An 18842-nucleotide genomic window follows, 5' to 3' on the forward strand; every position below is an offset into this window, starting at 1 on the left:
ACTCACAAAAACAAGACAAAACATGGTTTACACCTGTAGTCTACTTCATCAATGTGCATTAGAGTTCAGATATGTCATACCACATACTGTAATAGCAGGATTTGGCAAAGGAACGAACATACAAGGAATGTAATTCACATGCATTTTGAATTTGCAAATTTCGCGAGAGCCAAGATTGGCGAAGTAACGATGCACGCAAAAATTCACGTCTGCACTATATACCTTGAATGCCAATGTCAATTTGGAAAAATTTTCTTGCCGCAAAGAAAGGCCGTTGGCTCTAATTTGTGAAAATTTCATGCCGCGAAAATATTTTGCTTTACCGTTGATCAAACAAGTACACCTGTAAGACCGTTTGGAAAACTCTGTGCATGTGGCACTAAAAAATTGTATGCAGAAAGGTGTACTGGACAAGATAGCCAGTGGTTACTAATGGGGTAGTTCAGTTCAGTTCAATGACATTTATTTCCAGCAAACAGTAATTACAATAACAATGCAATCAATATGAACATGGTGGGGGTACATCTCTAGAAGTAAACGTTCTAAACAATTAGGGGCTCTAATTTTTACATTTTGATATGATTTATGTGTCATTATCAACATAATGTCATATTAACTAGTTATCTCATACAATGTACTTCTTATTATGACTTTTTTTACACTGTTTTGCCTGTCTGAACCTGAATTGCCCATGTTCTTTGACATCTTTCCCCCCCCCCCCCCGTACCTTCATAAAGTTTCGCAATATTTATTCCTACATGACGTGCTTTTCTGTTGTGATGTTCCAAGGAGTTTGACAACTTGTTTCTATTTATATCCCACTGGGTCGCATAATCTTGCACCAGTCTTTCCCTGCTAAGCCTCGTCCACCAACAACGCTTCTGGCAGACACGCCAACTATTTGAAGCTGGTGCGGGTTCTCACTCGTCGCGGCGATCGAGTCGGGATCTCTAATTGCCGCAGATGATAGTATTCCGCCATGCATTCAGTAGTGGCAGTTTGAAAAGGAAGATGAAAGGTCATATAGCGCTGAGATGGGTAATGCCACCCAACAGCTGGAAGCACGGGATGCGGATGTGTTACCGTCGGCAACCCCAGTCTCTTTCCAGGCAAATGAGGTCTCCTCTTTATCAGGAGTTCACTTCCGTACCTGTTCCCCTTTTTCTCTCTCTCTCTCATTTAACCGACTTGTCCCTCGGCCCTGTACATTAGTTAAAACCATTGTTATCACTCAGTCCTCCTTTTTTTTTTTTTTCTTTTAGCTTCTCAGATTGTGATGGTGCTTGGAATATCTTTGCCAAAATATGTTGGAAAGTTATTGCTGAAGAAAAGGCCTAATGGTTTAGGTGGCATGCGGACTCCAGGGATATGACAACAGTTAATTTGGAATCTCAACGTACACATTGTGTGATCATTATTTCTTTGATTGCTTTAGTTATCTGATGCTGGGATGGGTGGATGGGTACATTTATAGATTATACCAACTGAATGTCTCATTCATGCAGATTATTGGGTATCCAAATTATCAAAGTGTACAATTAGCAATTTTCCTCTTTAAATTATATGAATGCTCAGCAGTGCCTGTATGAGATGTACTGTTATATGCAATAAACTTTGATAGATGTTATATTGAATAAGTTATGCCTGATGAATCACAAATGTAGGCCTAATTGGTATCTGGCACTTGGTTGTAACTGTGCCATTAAGCTGTTGGGGACGGACTGATTTTATTTAACACGCATTTCCCATATACACCTGCCTGAATATACTCGGGACTCATCCTCAACGGGTTAAAGCTGGCCATATTACCTTTAGAACGAGGTCACAAGAGTTGCAACTGATTAACTAGAGTTATTCTTCATTTATCAGCTCATAATGTTTTTTCCTTGCACATGTTTGTATTAAATTCATATGAATAACCAGCCTCCTTTATCAATAGATACGTAGTGACCATATCACTCAAGGTTTCCATGCATAATGAACTAATCCTTTTGATTTTGTATTTAAAAAGCCATCTATCCATATTTTTCTGTGCCCCTACATGCCAAAGTTCATTGGCCTCTCCCAAACAGTCCCAGGGGTGCAAACAGGATCATATCCACAAGAAATGCTTCAGTGCTAATGCTGATTAATTCCCAAGGCTAGACTTGGATGTAGGCCCATGTTTTCCAAACCGTGCTTATGATTATGGCCAGAGGATCCTTGGAGTGCATGGACAGATTTATTGCTCTTCCATTCAGGATGCCCTCTTCTCTCCTTCTCCTTTCCATCCTCTTCCCCCCCCCCCCTCCCCCTCCCCCTCCCCCCAATCCCACTTCTACCCTTCTTCCTCGGGATCCTCTCTCCCATCATAAGGTGTATACTCATGTCACGCTCTTTATACCTCAAAAGCCATCTGAGTTTCCATGGTTACTCTGTATAGTGGGAAAAGGATGATGGAGTCCTGAATAATGTGCTGTTCATTTATTTCTCAGTTGTAGTGTCGTCTGTTTGTTCTTTTTTGTTTGTTTGTGGGGGGGGGGGGGGATGGGGTCAAATGTGAAGAAAGTGGCATACATGTACAGGATTCCAGGGTCAACAAGTTCAATGTGAATGAGAAAAATAGTGCAGATACAGGTGTATAGGGCCTACACATGGGAACAATATATCAAACTTTCATTTCCTGCAAATCAGTCTATAATCATTTCAGTTCTCCTTTCACCACAATCAGTTTGAAATGTGGATAATTAACTTGCACCTATATTTTGTATTCTTCCCTGTTTCGAAAGAATATCTGTTTCCTGCTGCCATTTCGCATTCGATATTACCATGAACTGTCATTCTGTACGTTGCACGCTGGCCGCCATCCAAATCCCGATGACTGACCGACCGTGTGTCGCTTGTCCCCGCAATAATTTTGCCCAGTGAAAGATGAGGCGGTGGAGGTCAGGATATGCAATCATCTCTCCCTCTTAATGCGTTCAGATGTCACTGTCAATATTGGATCGTCGAGGGTTTCATTGATAGCGAGAGATACCCCATCTCGGCCAGGTTACCCGATTCCGTGTATGAACATGTATCTGCCGTGTGGAATATCCGAGCGTGACTTTCACAGGCTATTGGCCTACACTCTGCTTGACAGGAGGACCTTTAAAGGAAAAAACTACCATATTAAAGCACGCAGGAAATCAATATGAATATTAAAGCCCCCAAAAGCACAGGTCTACAAGAATGTGGACTCAAAAAAGCAAAGTTGTGAAATGTTAGTAATGTGGCTTTAAATATCCAGAAATCATCTAATATTTGAGTGACATTTGATATTAACTAGTGCTAATTAAACTGTGTAGATTTGGTGACAATATGTATAAAGACCTGTCTTTCGGTATCACTCATGTAACAAGTGCAAAGAGACAAGGCAATATATACATTGTACTTTTCTTTCTTAATGTTTGCAGGGCTCAATATGTCAGTCTTCAGTGTTTTTTGAACACATGATCTCAGGTGATGTGCAGCAGAATCATGCAGGAAACGCTGTCACGCTAGATAACTAAAAATATTTTGCAGTGGCATCTACCATACATTGCAGTCGCAATAATACATCAAGAATTTCAATATGAGATGCCAAATATAAACTGTTTTTCACATAGAAGAGTCATAATTCTTACACTACATTGCATATATACTCAATGCTGATCAGATACCGGTACTTACAATAGTTTGTGTTTCTGTAGTAATATTGCTTCGGGGTTATTTTTTTTTTCCCCTCCTTCTTTGATTGAGCCAAACTACCTCTTTATTTTGAGAATTTACAGGGTACACAATACTTCTTGTGCAATACATGTATATATTCAAAAGCATGCTCCCTTTAGTTTGGATGGATTCAACAGGCCCATGAGAAACATGCACACATAAAACATGCACACATACACACCCTTAGCTTAGCTCAACTTCATTAAAGTCCTACTGAAGTCAGTAATTTGGAGGATGCTGCAGGTGATAAATGGCCTCCATTTCCTTCAAAAGAGACAGTAAAGATATGTAATTTACTGTGCAGGCCTAATGGATGCTTTGCGCTGTACAGACATCATGGGGATGAGTAGTTAGCAAGTCCTGCTGTCTATGTAAATATGGCCTGACAGCATTATTTATTGATTCCTGTCTTTCAAAGAATAAAGTACTGTACATGTATGTGCTCGATGTAATGTTAATATTTTGCGTTCATGTCACAAAGAAAATATGAGAAAACAAAACAACATAAAAATGAAAATGTATGCTTTGGCACAGTCATAATAATGGCCTTAAAAAAAAAAATACCATACTCTATTTTACTGTAATTAAAGTACACATAAAAACGGAACAAAAAGTGGGCCCGTAATTTTCCTCTCCCTCCCCCTTCCAGAACTCATGCAGTTGAACAACATGTGGCAAGACAAGATAAAACAAGACGCAAATACATTACTGCCTTATTAATGGGTCCCTTTTGATGTGATGTTTTGCCGCGACGTCAGCCAGCGTGGGAGAGTCGTTTGGAGAATTAAATTAGCATCCTTGGTTTGATGAATCCATAACGAAGACGAATTAATAGGTGCTTGGCATTACGGTCTCGCGGGCCCCAGTGTGCTTCGACCCAATGTCAGTTTACATATTTGTTGATATGTCTGTATGTGTTGCGCAGATGAGGTCTGCATTCAACGTTGTTTGTTGGAATGCCAGACTCCGATTAATTCTCCTGGCTTACCCTTTCGCTTTTCGCATGTGCCTTGTACCTATCTGAGATTTGGCAAGTTGTTCATTTTGTATGAGTTGGATTGATTTAATACCACCACAAATGAGAAAAAAAAAGTAAACAAATAAATAAATACAGTCTACATATCTTTACCTATAGATACAAATAAAAAGCAAGCAAACAAACAAACCCTCTGGCTTTGTTTAAAATCCTACTGTAAGAGAGGTTATTTTCACGTGAGTAATTTTTTGCGTTCAGTTGGGTGAGATGAATTTTAAGTGTTTCTACTTCCATGGAATCAATACATTTATTACTGGAACATATCATGCGCAAAACTATATGTATGTTTTTATTTTCGCACCAGTAGCCAATTAAGAAAGTAGTATATATGGCAGATGGAAGTGCAGGTTGGCAATTGCGGTACAATTAGGATTAAAAGTTTCATCCAACCAGAGGAGCTCAAAACAAATGTTTACATCCATCAGAAGATTTCTATATGTTCACTGTTTCCTTTGACTTGTTGCATATATTATGTGATTGTTTTGATGTGATACAGTAGAAAGCTTAGTGTGATGTGTTGTGTCTCTCGATCCCATGTGATCATGCATACAAATGTATGTTGGGATGTGAATGTGTTTGTGTGTGGGGGGGGGGAGGGTGTGGTGTGTGAAGTGCAGTTGTACATTTGTCTCGAATGTCACTTTACAAAAACATGCTTGGGAGGTTCTTGGAATATAAAATGTCTTGTGACTTGCAAGTCTAAAGTGAGCGTGTTTCAGTTCAAGCGATTGAAATCCATTCTCCACTGAATAGGACTTGTCCAATTTCCCATTCCCATTCAAAATTATTCAATTTGTTCATGTGTATTCTCTTTGTTTCTTTTAATAGCTGTTCTCTTTTTTTTTTCTTTTTTTTTTGTAATTCATACTCAGATATCTTGTGTTGTTCTGGCATTTTTTTGTCTGTGTGAGTGTGTGCTTGTGTGTTGTTGAAAGTATTTTGATGCTAATTTAGCATCATTTAGCATAAAGTCCAGTTGATATTTGAAATATCAACTTGACTTTATGTACATGTATGTGTTTGCTACATTGAAACAGGAGTTAATCTAAATTTACTTTTAATACTAGCACACCCCCTTCCCCGACCACCACAAATGTTTCGTGCCGTTAATGCTGCTGCTGTCAACAAATTAGAGACTTAATGATCAACTTTCTTCTCTCTTCCCGTGCAGCTTCACCAAGATGACCAGCAGTACATGGAGGCGTTTGACCAGCTGCTGGAGTGCTGGACGTCCTTGCTACGTCAGGCTGACCGCTTCCCTCCTGCCTACTTCTGCAGTCACGCCATCCAGGTCTTCAACTGCTACCTGCAGAGCCACCTGGGGGCGCCAGACGGAACCAGAGATGAGGTAAGTGTGATGGCAACCCTTTATCTGAAGCATTGGAAAAGCAATACCCCTTCTGGAAGTTTATATTAGTTCCCTCTCTTTCCTCAAATCTGAAATCAGATTACACTGAGTGTACTTACATGTATGAAAGGCCCATTCACACACAAGAAGTTTGTGCGGTTTTTTGTTTGTTCGTTATTTAATCATGATACCGAAGTTGATTTTAGTAGCCATCATTCTTTCAATGATATTTAAAAAGAAGTCATGTTGCTGCCTGCAGAGCACAGTCTCTAAATCTCTAAACTACACATGTCTATTGTATGATCAGAGTATGGTCTCAGGCACCACCAACTAGAGGCAACTAGAGGCAACTGGAGAAAATTTCATGCCGCGAAAATATTGTGTTTTACAGTACATCTTTCCCCCGACTGTGCATACAGTAGAAGCTCAGGGAAATCCAAACAAGGGAACAAACAAAAACAAACAAACAACAACAACAACAACAAACAAGAAAAACAAAAAAGCAATCGTGGCTAAAGTTGATTTTTGCTTCACTCAAACATTTCAACAATTGCCTCTCCGTGACTCACAGAAGCAGAACGGAGATGCCTGCGAGGATGATGACGAGGAGGACGAAATCAACGAACTGGAGGAGGACGACAGAGACCTGTTTGGCGACCAGCTCATCAGTGTGGCTGCCATGGGGCGGGCCACACCCCAGCACAGTATACCCCTCCTCACCAAGTGAGTCTGCTGTGGCGAGTTATTCTGCAAATTTAAGGCTGTCAAATTATAATCTGCAAGTCATTAGCAATTTAATGGAAATTTACACAAAATATATACATACGTATGGATTCAGTGAATGCAAAAATTTTAGTAGCACACATCTTTAAAGTTCATGAAAAAAATTACGATGTTTCAAAGTTGTGAATGTTTATTATAGTTTTGGGTAAACCCGGGCGCCATCATTGCTGTCTAAAAAGACTAGGATAATCTGTTTTGACACAGTAAAGCTGGGATATAAAGAAGATATAAAGAGAATTTATCATATTTTCATTTGTCCATCATAATGAAAGAGTGCTTGACTTTAATACCTATACATATTACAGAGAGCATAGATGCTGATGTGTTTAACAGCAACGAGTTTAGAGAATTTGCATTCCCATTTAAAAAAAAAAAAAAATGCAAAGCAAAGCAAATCAAGGGGAAATTTTGCTGTTGTTAATTGACTCTCATTTTTTCTTTTTGTAAGTATGTACATGTAGCATTACTATCTCTCTTGCTGTATTTACTCTCCCTCCAGACTTTTAGAGGACCGGGCCACAAGGTTACAGTCCCACCTCCAGAGACACCACCACCACACACACCACAATGTGGACATTGACATCAAGGGTCTCCATCTTCTATATGAAGACTTACACTGGCTGATTCTCATTACAGGTACTGGGGACTTCCAATCAATACATAGAAATGTATGCGCTCTCAGAGAAAGTTTTTTTCTTGTCATTGATTATTATCTTCTTTCATAGGTAATAGGTATTGAGATATATTTGCAATTTATAATGATATTATGAGGTGCTGTTTGAAAAGTGGTTCATGCAGGAACTTGTAGGTTCAAATCCTGCTCGAATAAATACCCATGATATCTTTTGTTGTGGCTACTTCTAAAACACTGATCAATTCAGCGCTGATATACATTGATGTAGGGCAATTTTGTCAATCAGTTGCAATCAAAAAAATCTTGATGCAAGAATTTCATCAATTTGAATGATTACGCAGTACCCGCTGCTTGCCATAAGGATTAGAACCAGCACTGGCAGCCGGACGGTAACTCTCTGGTCTAGTGGATACAGCTAGACTTTCAGCAAGCCTGTTGTCCCAAATGAGACACACATCACATCCTGTTTTGTTTCCTTTTAATTTTATACACCACATTTGGCCTAACTGCGTACATCGTACATCTGCTTTGTCCTAGTTGTTGACCTGAATTCTGTGCCAGCCATCAGATCTTTCTCGACTCCATTCAAATCTAGACAGAGAGTACCAATGTAGTGACCGATTTTGTTATTGGCATATTTTGTCCTATTTTGTTTTTACAATTCTCTCTCCATCTCTGTAGGTCACCTTCTAGCAGACGACTATAGAGGGGAAACCCCCGTCATACCGGAGCAGATTATACGATACTCCCTTCAGGAGTCGCAGCGTGTCGATGCTGACGTCACCCTGAAGGTTCTAGGTTCAGTACACGAGGATGCCTCTTCCATTCCGGGCCTTGAGAAGGCCGATCAAATAGTCAGGTGTGTGGATTTTGAGTTTGAAAAGAAAAGAAAAGAAAAGAAAAAAGAGTTGTTTTGTGACAGGACACTCTTTCATGGACAGATAGACAGGCATGGAGGCATAATTCAATTGAAAATCATGTACACTCGTAGATATAGCAGACAAAAAAAATCAATATTCTTGCTCCTAAAAGGACAAGTTCACCTTATTATTTTCCGTTGCAATATAAAAGAAAGTGCAAATGTTGCTATGATGTATAAGAATTCATTTCATCCATTGCAATGCAATATCTCGTATACCAACCACTCCAGACTATCAGCTGCCGTCTTCCGCATCTCAGAGATCGAGCGCCGGGCGGTGCAGGCAAACCTGGCTGACCTGTGGAGTCCCCAGGTTGGCAGCACCACGGTGTGGTTTCTACGGCGATGGCTCTCCTCCTACCTCATGCTCAATGAATCCTACTACAACGAGGTATAGTACACATCGTTTTCTGAGTTTGTGTGTGTGTTTGCATTTTTGTTTTTCTGTTTAACTTTGTGCCTCGATCAGAATCTAATGTGCTAAAAATGATATGTTTTTGATTTGGGATAAATCAACAATAAGAAGGTTTGTTTGCACCAAAAATGTATGTTTTTAGTATGTCTCGCTGGGATAGAATAACTGTAATTTAATAACGGTACAGGTATGTTCAGAAAGTCAGAAATTTGTGCATGAGCACTGCTGCAAAGAAATCGTCGCTGGGGCGACAAGACCTCGTATCTACAAAATGTCAGATGTTCAGGAAAGCCAAAAAACATGGCCGCCAAAGCACTGTGGCGAATGGGATAGCCTTTCCTTTGACATGCCGTGGTGGCTTCATTTTTGGAGTAAGACGGTTGGGATTTGGACAGGATATCACTCAACCCATTATTTGACCATTAATCAAAAAAAGTCATTTTCACCAAAATTGCTGATACAAGGTCTTGTCACCCTATCGGCGTCGGTTTGTCTGTTTACAAAATAACTCCAAAAGTCATGTACGGATTAAAATAAAACTTGCAGGAATAGTCGATATTGACACAAGGAACACCTCATTCAGTTTTGTTAGTGATCTGGGATTTTTTATGGATTTTTAAAAGATTTTTTCATCTTTTGGCATAGAACGTCAACTAACTCGGGGTTAAAGGTGTGCGTACTGGATGTTTACAAACGCGCACTAAAGTGCACGCTGTGCTCGGGCAAGACGCCATGTGATGATGTAAACAATGCTTTTATTTTGGGAAATTACATGAATTGATATGAGTTGCTGGCTTGGCGGAGGTCTGTGCTCTCTGAGTGCTTTTCTAGTTTGACCAGTCGTCAACTGTACACTTGTCAGCCACGTAGCTGACATCCAGGAAAAGGGTCTTCAGTTTGCTGCAACGGCTAAAAAATGACAAAGCAGTTTTTAGCTTTTGACATTGTTGTCTCTCTCACAGAATTTTCATTTTAGTGTCCTCCTTCTGACCTCATGAATATTAAAGGGATAGTATTGTATTGGTTGAGATGAGAATTTAGGTTTTAACTTTTTGCGAGATACTTAAAACCACTTTATAGAATATTAAAGGGCGTACAATTCTAAGAGGAATTGAAAGTTTATTTGATGAAAATTGTTTTTAAATAGCTGAGATATGTAGAAACAAAATAGAACGAAGCAGCCTTTAATTAAAAGATGGGTCCCACCCTTTATAAAGATCGCTCTTGTCTGGTTATCTCAGCCATTTCAGAACCAATTTTCATAAATTAAAACTTGAATTCCTCCTAGAATTGTGTACTCCTCTATGTTTCATAAGAGGTTTCTCATTATCTCAATAGAATCATCATAAAAAAATAAACATTGGAAACATGAAGCCCCAGCTCAACCAACACTGTACCATCCCTTTCATGACTTCACAGATATGCATATTCATGACACTGGTCTGTCTTGCTATGTGCACCACCCAGATAAGCGTGAATATTCATGTCTCAGATATGCATATTCATGACACTGGTCCATCACACTATGTCCCCCCAACCCAGATAAGCGTGCCTCTAGCCGTGTGCTTCGGCAAGGGCACAGAGGGCAGTCACTGGCTGACCAGCTTCCTCTTGGACAAGTGCCTCTCCAACCTGTCCATCTGGAGCTCGGAGCACGAGCTGGCCAACGACACCGTTGACCTCCTCGTGTCTCTCGTGGAGAAGAAGGAGAGGTGAGTGACCCCTGATATCCCCCCCCCTGCCAATTTTTGTGTGGTCATATTTAGGACAATGACTCTGTGTGAAAGATTGTGCACCTTTTACATTACTCAATTACTCGATACATGTCGCTACTCACACATGGTCCCTTGCATCTATAGAGTGATGATACGTCACATAAATATGTTACAATACTATTGATGTGTGATGATTCCATTGCAATACAATGGCAAATCTAAGATTTGTATGGATTTTATTTGACTCTGTCGGTTCTTCACACACAACCCCTGTGAAGAAGATGTCTGAAAATTTGTTTGATTATTGGTCTTGAGATGATTAAAAAATTAACCAAATAGAACCTTCAGGGATATCAAGAAAGCTATGCTGTGACAGGAGACATAGATTGCTACTTTTGATTTCAACCCTTTCTCTGCTTTGTGGTCAACTGTCATACCCTGATGGTCTGCTTCATGATTGTGCAAATTGGAAAGAAATGTCCTAGAATGCTAACTGTAACATACATTGTAAATGCAGTAACAAGGATTATGCAGCACAATCCATATTTTGCTACTATAACCTCTTGCTGGGACTGTGGCATTATTGAATTGAAGTGTATTTGTCTGCCTTGAATCATGACTTTTAAAAGATTGTTGTTGCTGTTGCTGTTGCTGTTGCTATTGTTGTTGATGTGGCTGTTATTTTGTGTGTTCTTTGTTTATGTTTGTGTGTGTATGTGTTGTTTTTTTTTGTGCAGGGTGAGGAGATGGGTTGTGTACTGAATGTTCATGGAATGCATTCGAGGCTGCAGCTATATGAATGGACGTCTAAGTTGCTAGGGGATTATTTAAAATCTTAATCTTTCTCTTCTGCAGGTGTCTACCTGCGCTGCAGTGTGAGAGCTTCTGGACCATTGCCAAGCAGCACGCGGCCAGCGCCCCACCCTTGGACCTCCTACCACTGGACATCAAGTCCAACCTCATGAAGGCCTTGGTCCTGGCTGGCTGCTTGGCTCCCAATGCTGAGACCAAGGACAGATTTGCCCAGGAGGTATGTGAAGATGACATTTGTCTTAAAGTTTTATTTGAGCTGGAGGTTGTCAAAGGAGAAATTAATCATTCTTCTCCTGAGTCCCACATGTATGATATCATGTAGATATCAACCCTGTTACTAATCGCTGAGTGAAACCCAGGGCCTCACACTAGTATTGTATTTGGTAAGTATGGATTCTTATTTTCCTCTTGCAATATGTTTTTATATAATGATTTTCAAGAAAACCCTTTGATCAAATAAAGAAACAAATGTAATCATGATGTTTATTTCTTCATGTCTTATTTAATTTACATGCTCTGATGTACAACGATGAATCAGTTTCAAAATTATGAAAATACATGTACTGTGTATATATTTTTTGCCAGCTTTTGTTATGCATAATAACCTTCCTCCACACAAAACCATTCCATAGTCCAGGAGTTGGATCTTCATATGTTGAGAACCTGATATTTAGTTACCCTTCCTGCATCCCTTCAGGTCCTCATTCCGGTCCAGAACCGCTACAAGGGGCTGATCCAGCAGGAGGAGTTTGTGCGCAAGGCCCAGGAGGACACGGTGAAGACCACGCTCTGCATGCTGCTGAGCCTCCTGCGCGGCATCGTCATGGGGACCCGCTTCGTGGCCGCCAACGAGCTCTTCCTCTTCATCTGGCCGCTGGCCACGGAGTGCGTGGCCCTCGTCCGGACGTACCACCACTGCTCGGAGGTCGTCGAGCTCGTGTTGGAGCTCTACCTGGAGATGGGGCGAAGGCAGCTCACGTACATCAACAAGGTGGGCATGGGATGTGATGAAAAGACTGGTCTAAAGTCATCTGAGTGCCTTGCATGTTTTTTTAACCTAGACAACATTTTGGTCTCAAAAAGTTTTATATGATGAGGCAATACTGATAAAGGAAGAGTAAAAAACAACAACAAAAATCAAATTTATTGTGGTTCCATTGAAGCCTGGCACCTTCAACTTTTGTAAATATCAGTGTGTTATTAACAGTGTATTATGCTGCTGAAATCGGTGGTAACTTAACATAAATATCCTGTTATAACAAACAAAGTTACCATGAAATTCCATTATTGCTTTAAAATTTTTAAGGTTCAGATACTTAAACACACATGCAAACAAACAAACCCCCAAACAAAAGATGTGCACATACATGTATATGCCAGCACAAGTTGCAAGTTGTGGAGCATTTTTCTGAAAGTTTGGTATAATTATAACCATGCACCGCAAAACCAACAAAAAGTCACACTCCCTGATTTTACTTTAGGATTCAAAATAGGTGAAAGGTGTAAGTGTAGTCAATCTTGGGTTTTTATATTTTCTGAAAGAATAATTCTTCTATAGAATTGCAAAATTTGGGAATGGGAAACGAATGAAAATTGTTCTTTTTGTAGTTTTTCTACTTCACTTTTTGACAGAATAGTGTGATAAAGTACATGTATGTCCTAGAGGCACCTTTTCATCTCAAAATAGCCCTTTTAACACTCCTAGCTTTCAACTTTAATGGTGCTACTGCAGTCAAAGTTAGTATCAGTCATGAATAGAAAGTGCTCAACGAGTGTGGCAAATTTCAGCTTAATCTGATAATCCCTTCATTGTGGTTGCTGCAGAGTTTTACATCCTGTTTTTTGTCCCATTCAGTGCACAGGTACAAGAAGAGCACCACTGATTGAGATTAAGCACTTGAATAGACCCTAAATGTCAAAGCCTATTTTCTCAGCGCAGACCTTGACAAAATGTGTACTTTTTTCCCCAACATTTAGATAGATTATAAAAGTCCATTTGTATTGAGTTACCCACCATTTCAAAGCTTAGAGTCTGCTCTTTGAGAATCTGCCCGTAGCTAAAAGTCCATATCTTGTGACTTCTTGGTGGTGTTGTGATGCAGGGTCACATATACACATATATCATGTCAGTGTTGAATTGATGTTGAATCTTTCATGGCTTCCAGGTTAATTCCTTCAAGCTGTACGAGATGTCGCTGTCCCTCCTGGAGACGTACAAGCAGTGCAACCTGGGAAAGCGTCGCCGCGACGCCATCGCGGAGGAGGAGCAGTACCACGACATCTCGGTCATGATCGAGTTACTAACGGAGATCATCTCCAAGGACATGACAGACTTTCTACATGACGGTAGGCAAAAATTTTGCAATGTGTAATTATGTTCAGAATACATAATGAGCACTACCTTCTAATCCTATCAATCCACATTGTACACAGAAAATTCCTTTTAATTGGCTTATGCTAATAATATCTATTATACAGTGTATACACTTCCATATCCTTGACAGAAAAGACATGAATTATTTTCTCGTCAGCAAAGATTTTGTTTATCTTTGCGTCTTTCTGGTTTGTATCTGTGGGGACTTGTCATATCCATTAAAAGAAAACAAAAGTACTGATTTGACAGTCCGACTATGGTGTAATGTTTGTTGTTTATTACTAACAATAAAAGAAAAATATGGTGCGCATTTGATAGACTTTGGAATCCTGTCTTTAAATCAAATTTTCCTGAGTAGGTTATAGCTCGACAATGAGCTGATGTCAGTCCTTGCAGGCTGCTGCCTTCTCCAGAACCAGGGCCTCCTTCCTCCATCCCCACCTCCCTGACACACTGGGCAGGACGCGATATTTTTTTTCCCAGGATGGGAAAGGCATTTATTTGTCTTGGTGACTTGGACAGAGAATAACTATCAAGTCTTTGACTTTATTACTCTCTCTAAGCCTGACGGAATAAACCGTTACAAACTTAATATACTTTAGAAATTAAGAGCAAAAATGAAAACAAGATGTTGAGCAAAACCCAGCATGGGGTTCGAACCACGGTCCATCTTTTAAACACTGGTAGCTCCATGATCAGAGCACTAACACATCGTGCCACAGCGAGGAGCTGCCGAGATTGGTGGTCATTGGATTTTTGAAGTATGCAAACAGAATTTGTCTCCTTATAGTCTTAGGTTTCAGACGTTTTTTGTCAGTAGACTGCCGACGTGTACTTTACACACACTAGTGACTTTCCCATCCTGGGAAAAAAAAAATGTTATGGTTCAGTACATTGATCTGCATTTAACCACTCGTGATATAAGCATTTGTGTGGCGTAAATCAACAAATCTTCATCTTTCTTGTTGGTGATGTCATGCAGATGAACCCAATCCAGTGAACAACGTCTCGGCACCTGATGTAGTTCTCTATGGCCTCAACATTCTCCTACCTCTCATCAATCACGAGCTTCTAAGGGTAGGCAATCATGCTGTGATATGGGTGTGAAGGGAACGATGTGATGAGCTTCTGAGGATAGTGATGTAGATTTGAAGGGGATGATGTGATGCTGTTGCCATGGTGATGAAATGAGCTTTTGAGAGTAGTGATGAGGATGTGAAGGAGATGATGTGATGCTGTTGCCATGGTGATATGATGAGCTTCTATGGATAGTGACATGGATGTTGAGGGGACGGTGTGATGCTGTTACTGTGGTGAAGGATGAGTTTCTAAGGGTAGTAATGTGGTTGTGAAGGGAATGATCTGATGCTGTTGCCATCAAGGTGATGTGACGAACTTTTGATGGTAGGCAGACATGGTGTAATGTGTGTGTGAAGGAATGATTCGCTGTTTACCTTGGTGATTCCAAATGAAGATGAGACTATTGAATAGTTAATGACAGATGAAAGATCAATGCAGATTATGTGGTGCTGGTGTGAAGAAGATGTAATGTCATTGGATACAATCGTATGCCTCACCTATGGATGGAAAGAGTGCAGACATACATGCCATAAGTATAATAACTTGTGGCTGATCATTTCCATCTGTGTGTTCCACCCTCCCAGTTCCCCAACCTGTGCCAGCAGTACTTCCGTCTGGTCACCTCCATCGGCGAGCTGTACCCCGAGCGTCTCGTCTGCCTCCCCGGCTCCCTCTTCCAGAACCTGATGGCGTCCATCGAGGCCGGCCTGGTCGACTACGGCGGCGACGTCTCCAAGATGAGCCTGGACGCCCTGTCCTCCATGGCAGAGCACTGCGCCAAGAACCCCCAGGAGGTGGCCGGCTCGCAGCTCTCCCACGCCATGGTGCACTTTCTCAAGGTGAAGTCATGTTCCAGTCTGTCCAATGGGATAATTAACCTGTTCCTTTTGATAACCTGATAATACCCAGTTCCCGTAGCATCAACTCATAGATAGGAACAGGGTATACTTCTAGGCTCCCAAAATGTACATAACTGTGGGTGCATTTGTGGCCAAACTTCACGTTTTGCTATATTATTATTATACTGAGATGGAATATAACTTTCAGCGAAAGATTAGAGTTTCTGCTATCAATAGCTTTTCTTTGTTGCAATATTGTGCATATTTTTGCATAATTTGTGATCCTGCATCTCACTCTTGGAAAAGTGTGAACTGGGAAAAGAGGCTCGAAAGTACAGGGTCTATTCAAGCGCTTAATCTTTACCAAGCAGTGCTAGCTGTGCAGTGAATGGGACAAAAAACAGGATGTAAACCACTGGATCAACAATGAAGGGATAATCAGATTAAGCTGAAATTAAGCCTGCTTTATCAACACATTCTGTCAATGATTAATGCCAACTTTCAAAGCAGTAGCATAAGTTGTTCAAAAGTAATTAGAGTTGAAAGTAAAGAGTGTGTACAGTTTTTTTTTTTTTTTTTTACAGAAATGAAAAGGGGACTCTATTAGACACATGTTATCACTCTAATTCTAAAAAAAAAAGAAAAAAAGTGCTTTAGAAAAACTACTCAAAACCTATTTCCTGTGGGTTTTATGATCCCAAACTTTAGCATAATGTAGAAGAAGACTTGCTCTTTCAGAAAATATGAAAAACTCAAGATTGTCTAGGTTGACCCCGTTTCACCTATTTTTCAGTCCTCACACAAAATCAGTGTGTGCGACTTATTGTTGGTTTTGTGATGCATGGTCACAGTTAATTTTTCCACCATAGCAGTGTGCTTGTTTTGCTGCAAAGTTTGCCTGTTGTGCAGTTTAGCACCCTAGTGGTAATGACATGACAATCTTCATGCATCCATGCGTCTCTTTACATTGCAGGTACTCTTTGATACCATCGTTCGGCAGAGCTTCGACATGGACATCATTGCGTCAGCTGGAGGCGCATTCTACACCCTTATATGCAGTCATCATGTGAGTAGATTGGTCACCTTCAGTTTCTTGATCATCATGAAAAATCAAGGGCATGCATACCCCAGTTAATAATAATAATGATAATTGCATTTATAAGGCACTTTATACTTGTGTTTCTAAGCGCATGTTTCTAAGCGCAAGTTGGAGTGAAACCAATTATCACCTGATATCTAGACAGGCATTATGTCCACTGCTCCAACCCATGTATGCCTGTGATTTTTTTATCGTGACTACTACTAAAACAGTGAGTAATCGGTGCATATTTACGTTGATGAAGGGCAATTTGTCAATCTGTTGCAATGAGAAGAACTAGACACAAGAACTCATTAATTTGAAGAGTAATGCTTTTGCTTTCATAAAAAAATAGAAAATGATTTCAAGCCATACCTCTCTTTCTGCTCCACATTTCAGGAGAAGTACACCGAGCTGGTGAACAATGTCCTTCGCCATCAGTCCAACCCCAGCCACTACCAGCGGCTGGCAGCGGCCTTCAGCCAGCTGACGCCCAGCGACTCCACCCTCCAGCTGGACCGCGCGCACAAGATGAAGTTCCAGGGCCAGCTCGAGACGTTCCTCCTCAACGTGCGGCCGTTCCTCATCGTCAAATGATGAAGCGAGAGGAGGAGGAGATGGGAAATTCAGATATAGCAATGCACGAACCGCTGAGGCTGGGCCGAGTCCAGGAAGACTCCCTCTCAAGTGTGTGAAACCATATCAATACCTTCTTTTCTAATTCTGCTTCTCACATTACGGAAGTTAGGATACAGATGTGAACGGGGCTCCTGCCAATACCCTGTTCCTGGTGATAGTATTTGATCCCTCACTCTCGCATCCCCAGTGAGTGCGGTCACATGAAAACAACAAGAAAGAACTTTTTTTAGAGTCTTTTTGTTGTTGCTACAAAGGCATAACCATGTCTGTTGTAAGTGTGTGAGACTGTTAATGAATTATGGCAGACGAGTATTATAATGGAGCGTGTGATACTCCAGCTGAACTTTTTGAAAATTAGTTCATCAGAACACTGACATCTTGTATGTGCTACGGTTCTGAAGACCACACATGAAAGTGTTTGTTTGTGTATTTGTTTGTATGACTTTGAATCAGATTAAGCAATACATTGTCCAGGAGGACTATTTTTACAGTATCTTGTAGTAGTCATCATCATTGCAGAGTTGTTTCTCGGTGGTCAGCAACTTTTAAATGAAATGGATGGATAGACTGAAACGTGGTCAACGTACAGTGGTAGAAACTGTGTCCTCTGAATATTTTGCACAATTTTGCTCGCTGATGTGTTTATCAAAGTCTGTGTAATGTTTTTTTTTTTGGAGAAATTATTTGATCAATGCGCGAGGAGCGCTCCAGCAGTGTAGAGTATTCTATTGAAAACTATGGTGGTGTTGAATACCACAAAAAGTAGTGATATCTTTGGCTGTGATGACTCTTTTTTGAAACATTTCATCACCTGTTTTCAATTGTTTGCATTGTCTGCTGGGCTTGTATGTATCCTGTGCCATGTAGTGTGAATGCGGTTCTGTATCAAGAAACTTTTGAAATGCTATTTTTCTATTACGTAACATTTTGAGTCTTTCCGATGCCAGACCTGTGAGAATGAGTGTGTGAGGATATTGAAGTTTACTGCTACTTCTCCAGTCGTTGCACTTCTCTGGCTCTTGTTACAACTACTATATGATTATGACTACTGAAAACTTAACTGCTACACCACTACTCCTGATGGTTATCAAAGTGATAATGAAATAATGGTAATGAAAATGGCAAAAATAATGACAAATGCTGTTATTGAAACTGCTAAATACATTACCACTGCTATACAGTGTAGCTTCACTACTCAGCTACTTACATTTTAAAGGCTTCACTGATAAGTTTTACCTTAAAGCCACTTTCTACCATAAAACGTGTAAAGAAATTGCAAACATTTCATAGGAATGGACCAGTTCGATCATGCATTGCTTAATAGTTGGCTCGACTCCTGCAGAGGTTCATATTTTTCTCTTTTGTCAAATCATAAGAAGCAATTGCAGTCAAAGAGGGCAGTGACAGTGTGTGTCGGTTTGCAGAGATGAGCTCTATTAA

General features: G+C 40.4%; 1 protein-coding gene across 1 annotated transcript in view; it reads left to right on the plus strand.

Annotated features, from left to right (window-relative positions):
- The window catches only part of LOC140242521 (exportin-4-like), a 90901-nt gene extending 73494 nt beyond the window's left edge, over positions 1-17407 (plus strand). Inside the window, exons 10-22 of the mRNA XM_072322257.1 lie at positions 5937-6113; positions 6685-6836; positions 7396-7532; positions 8212-8389; positions 8681-8840; positions 10407-10576; positions 11435-11609; positions 12090-12383; positions 13558-13738; positions 14749-14843; positions 15431-15685; positions 16659-16751; positions 17163-17407. Coding sequence (XP_072178358.1) covers positions 5937-6113; positions 6685-6836; positions 7396-7532; positions 8212-8389; positions 8681-8840; positions 10407-10576; positions 11435-11609; positions 12090-12383; positions 13558-13738; positions 14749-14843; positions 15431-15685; positions 16659-16751; positions 17163-17360 — 2265 coding nt within the window. The 3' untranslated portion in view covers positions 17361-17407. The remainder of the gene's footprint in view (positions 1-5936; positions 6114-6684; positions 6837-7395; positions 7533-8211; positions 8390-8680; positions 8841-10406; positions 10577-11434; positions 11610-12089; positions 12384-13557; positions 13739-14748; positions 14844-15430; positions 15686-16658; positions 16752-17162) is intronic.
- Positions 17408-18842: the final 1435 nt, after the last annotated feature.

The sequence above is a fragment of the Diadema setosum genome, chromosome 19 (assembly GCF_964275005.1).
Source record: "Diadema setosum chromosome 19, eeDiaSeto1, whole genome shotgun sequence".
Lineage (NCBI taxonomy): Eukaryota > Metazoa > Echinodermata > Echinoidea > Diadematoida > Diadematidae > Diadema > Diadema setosum.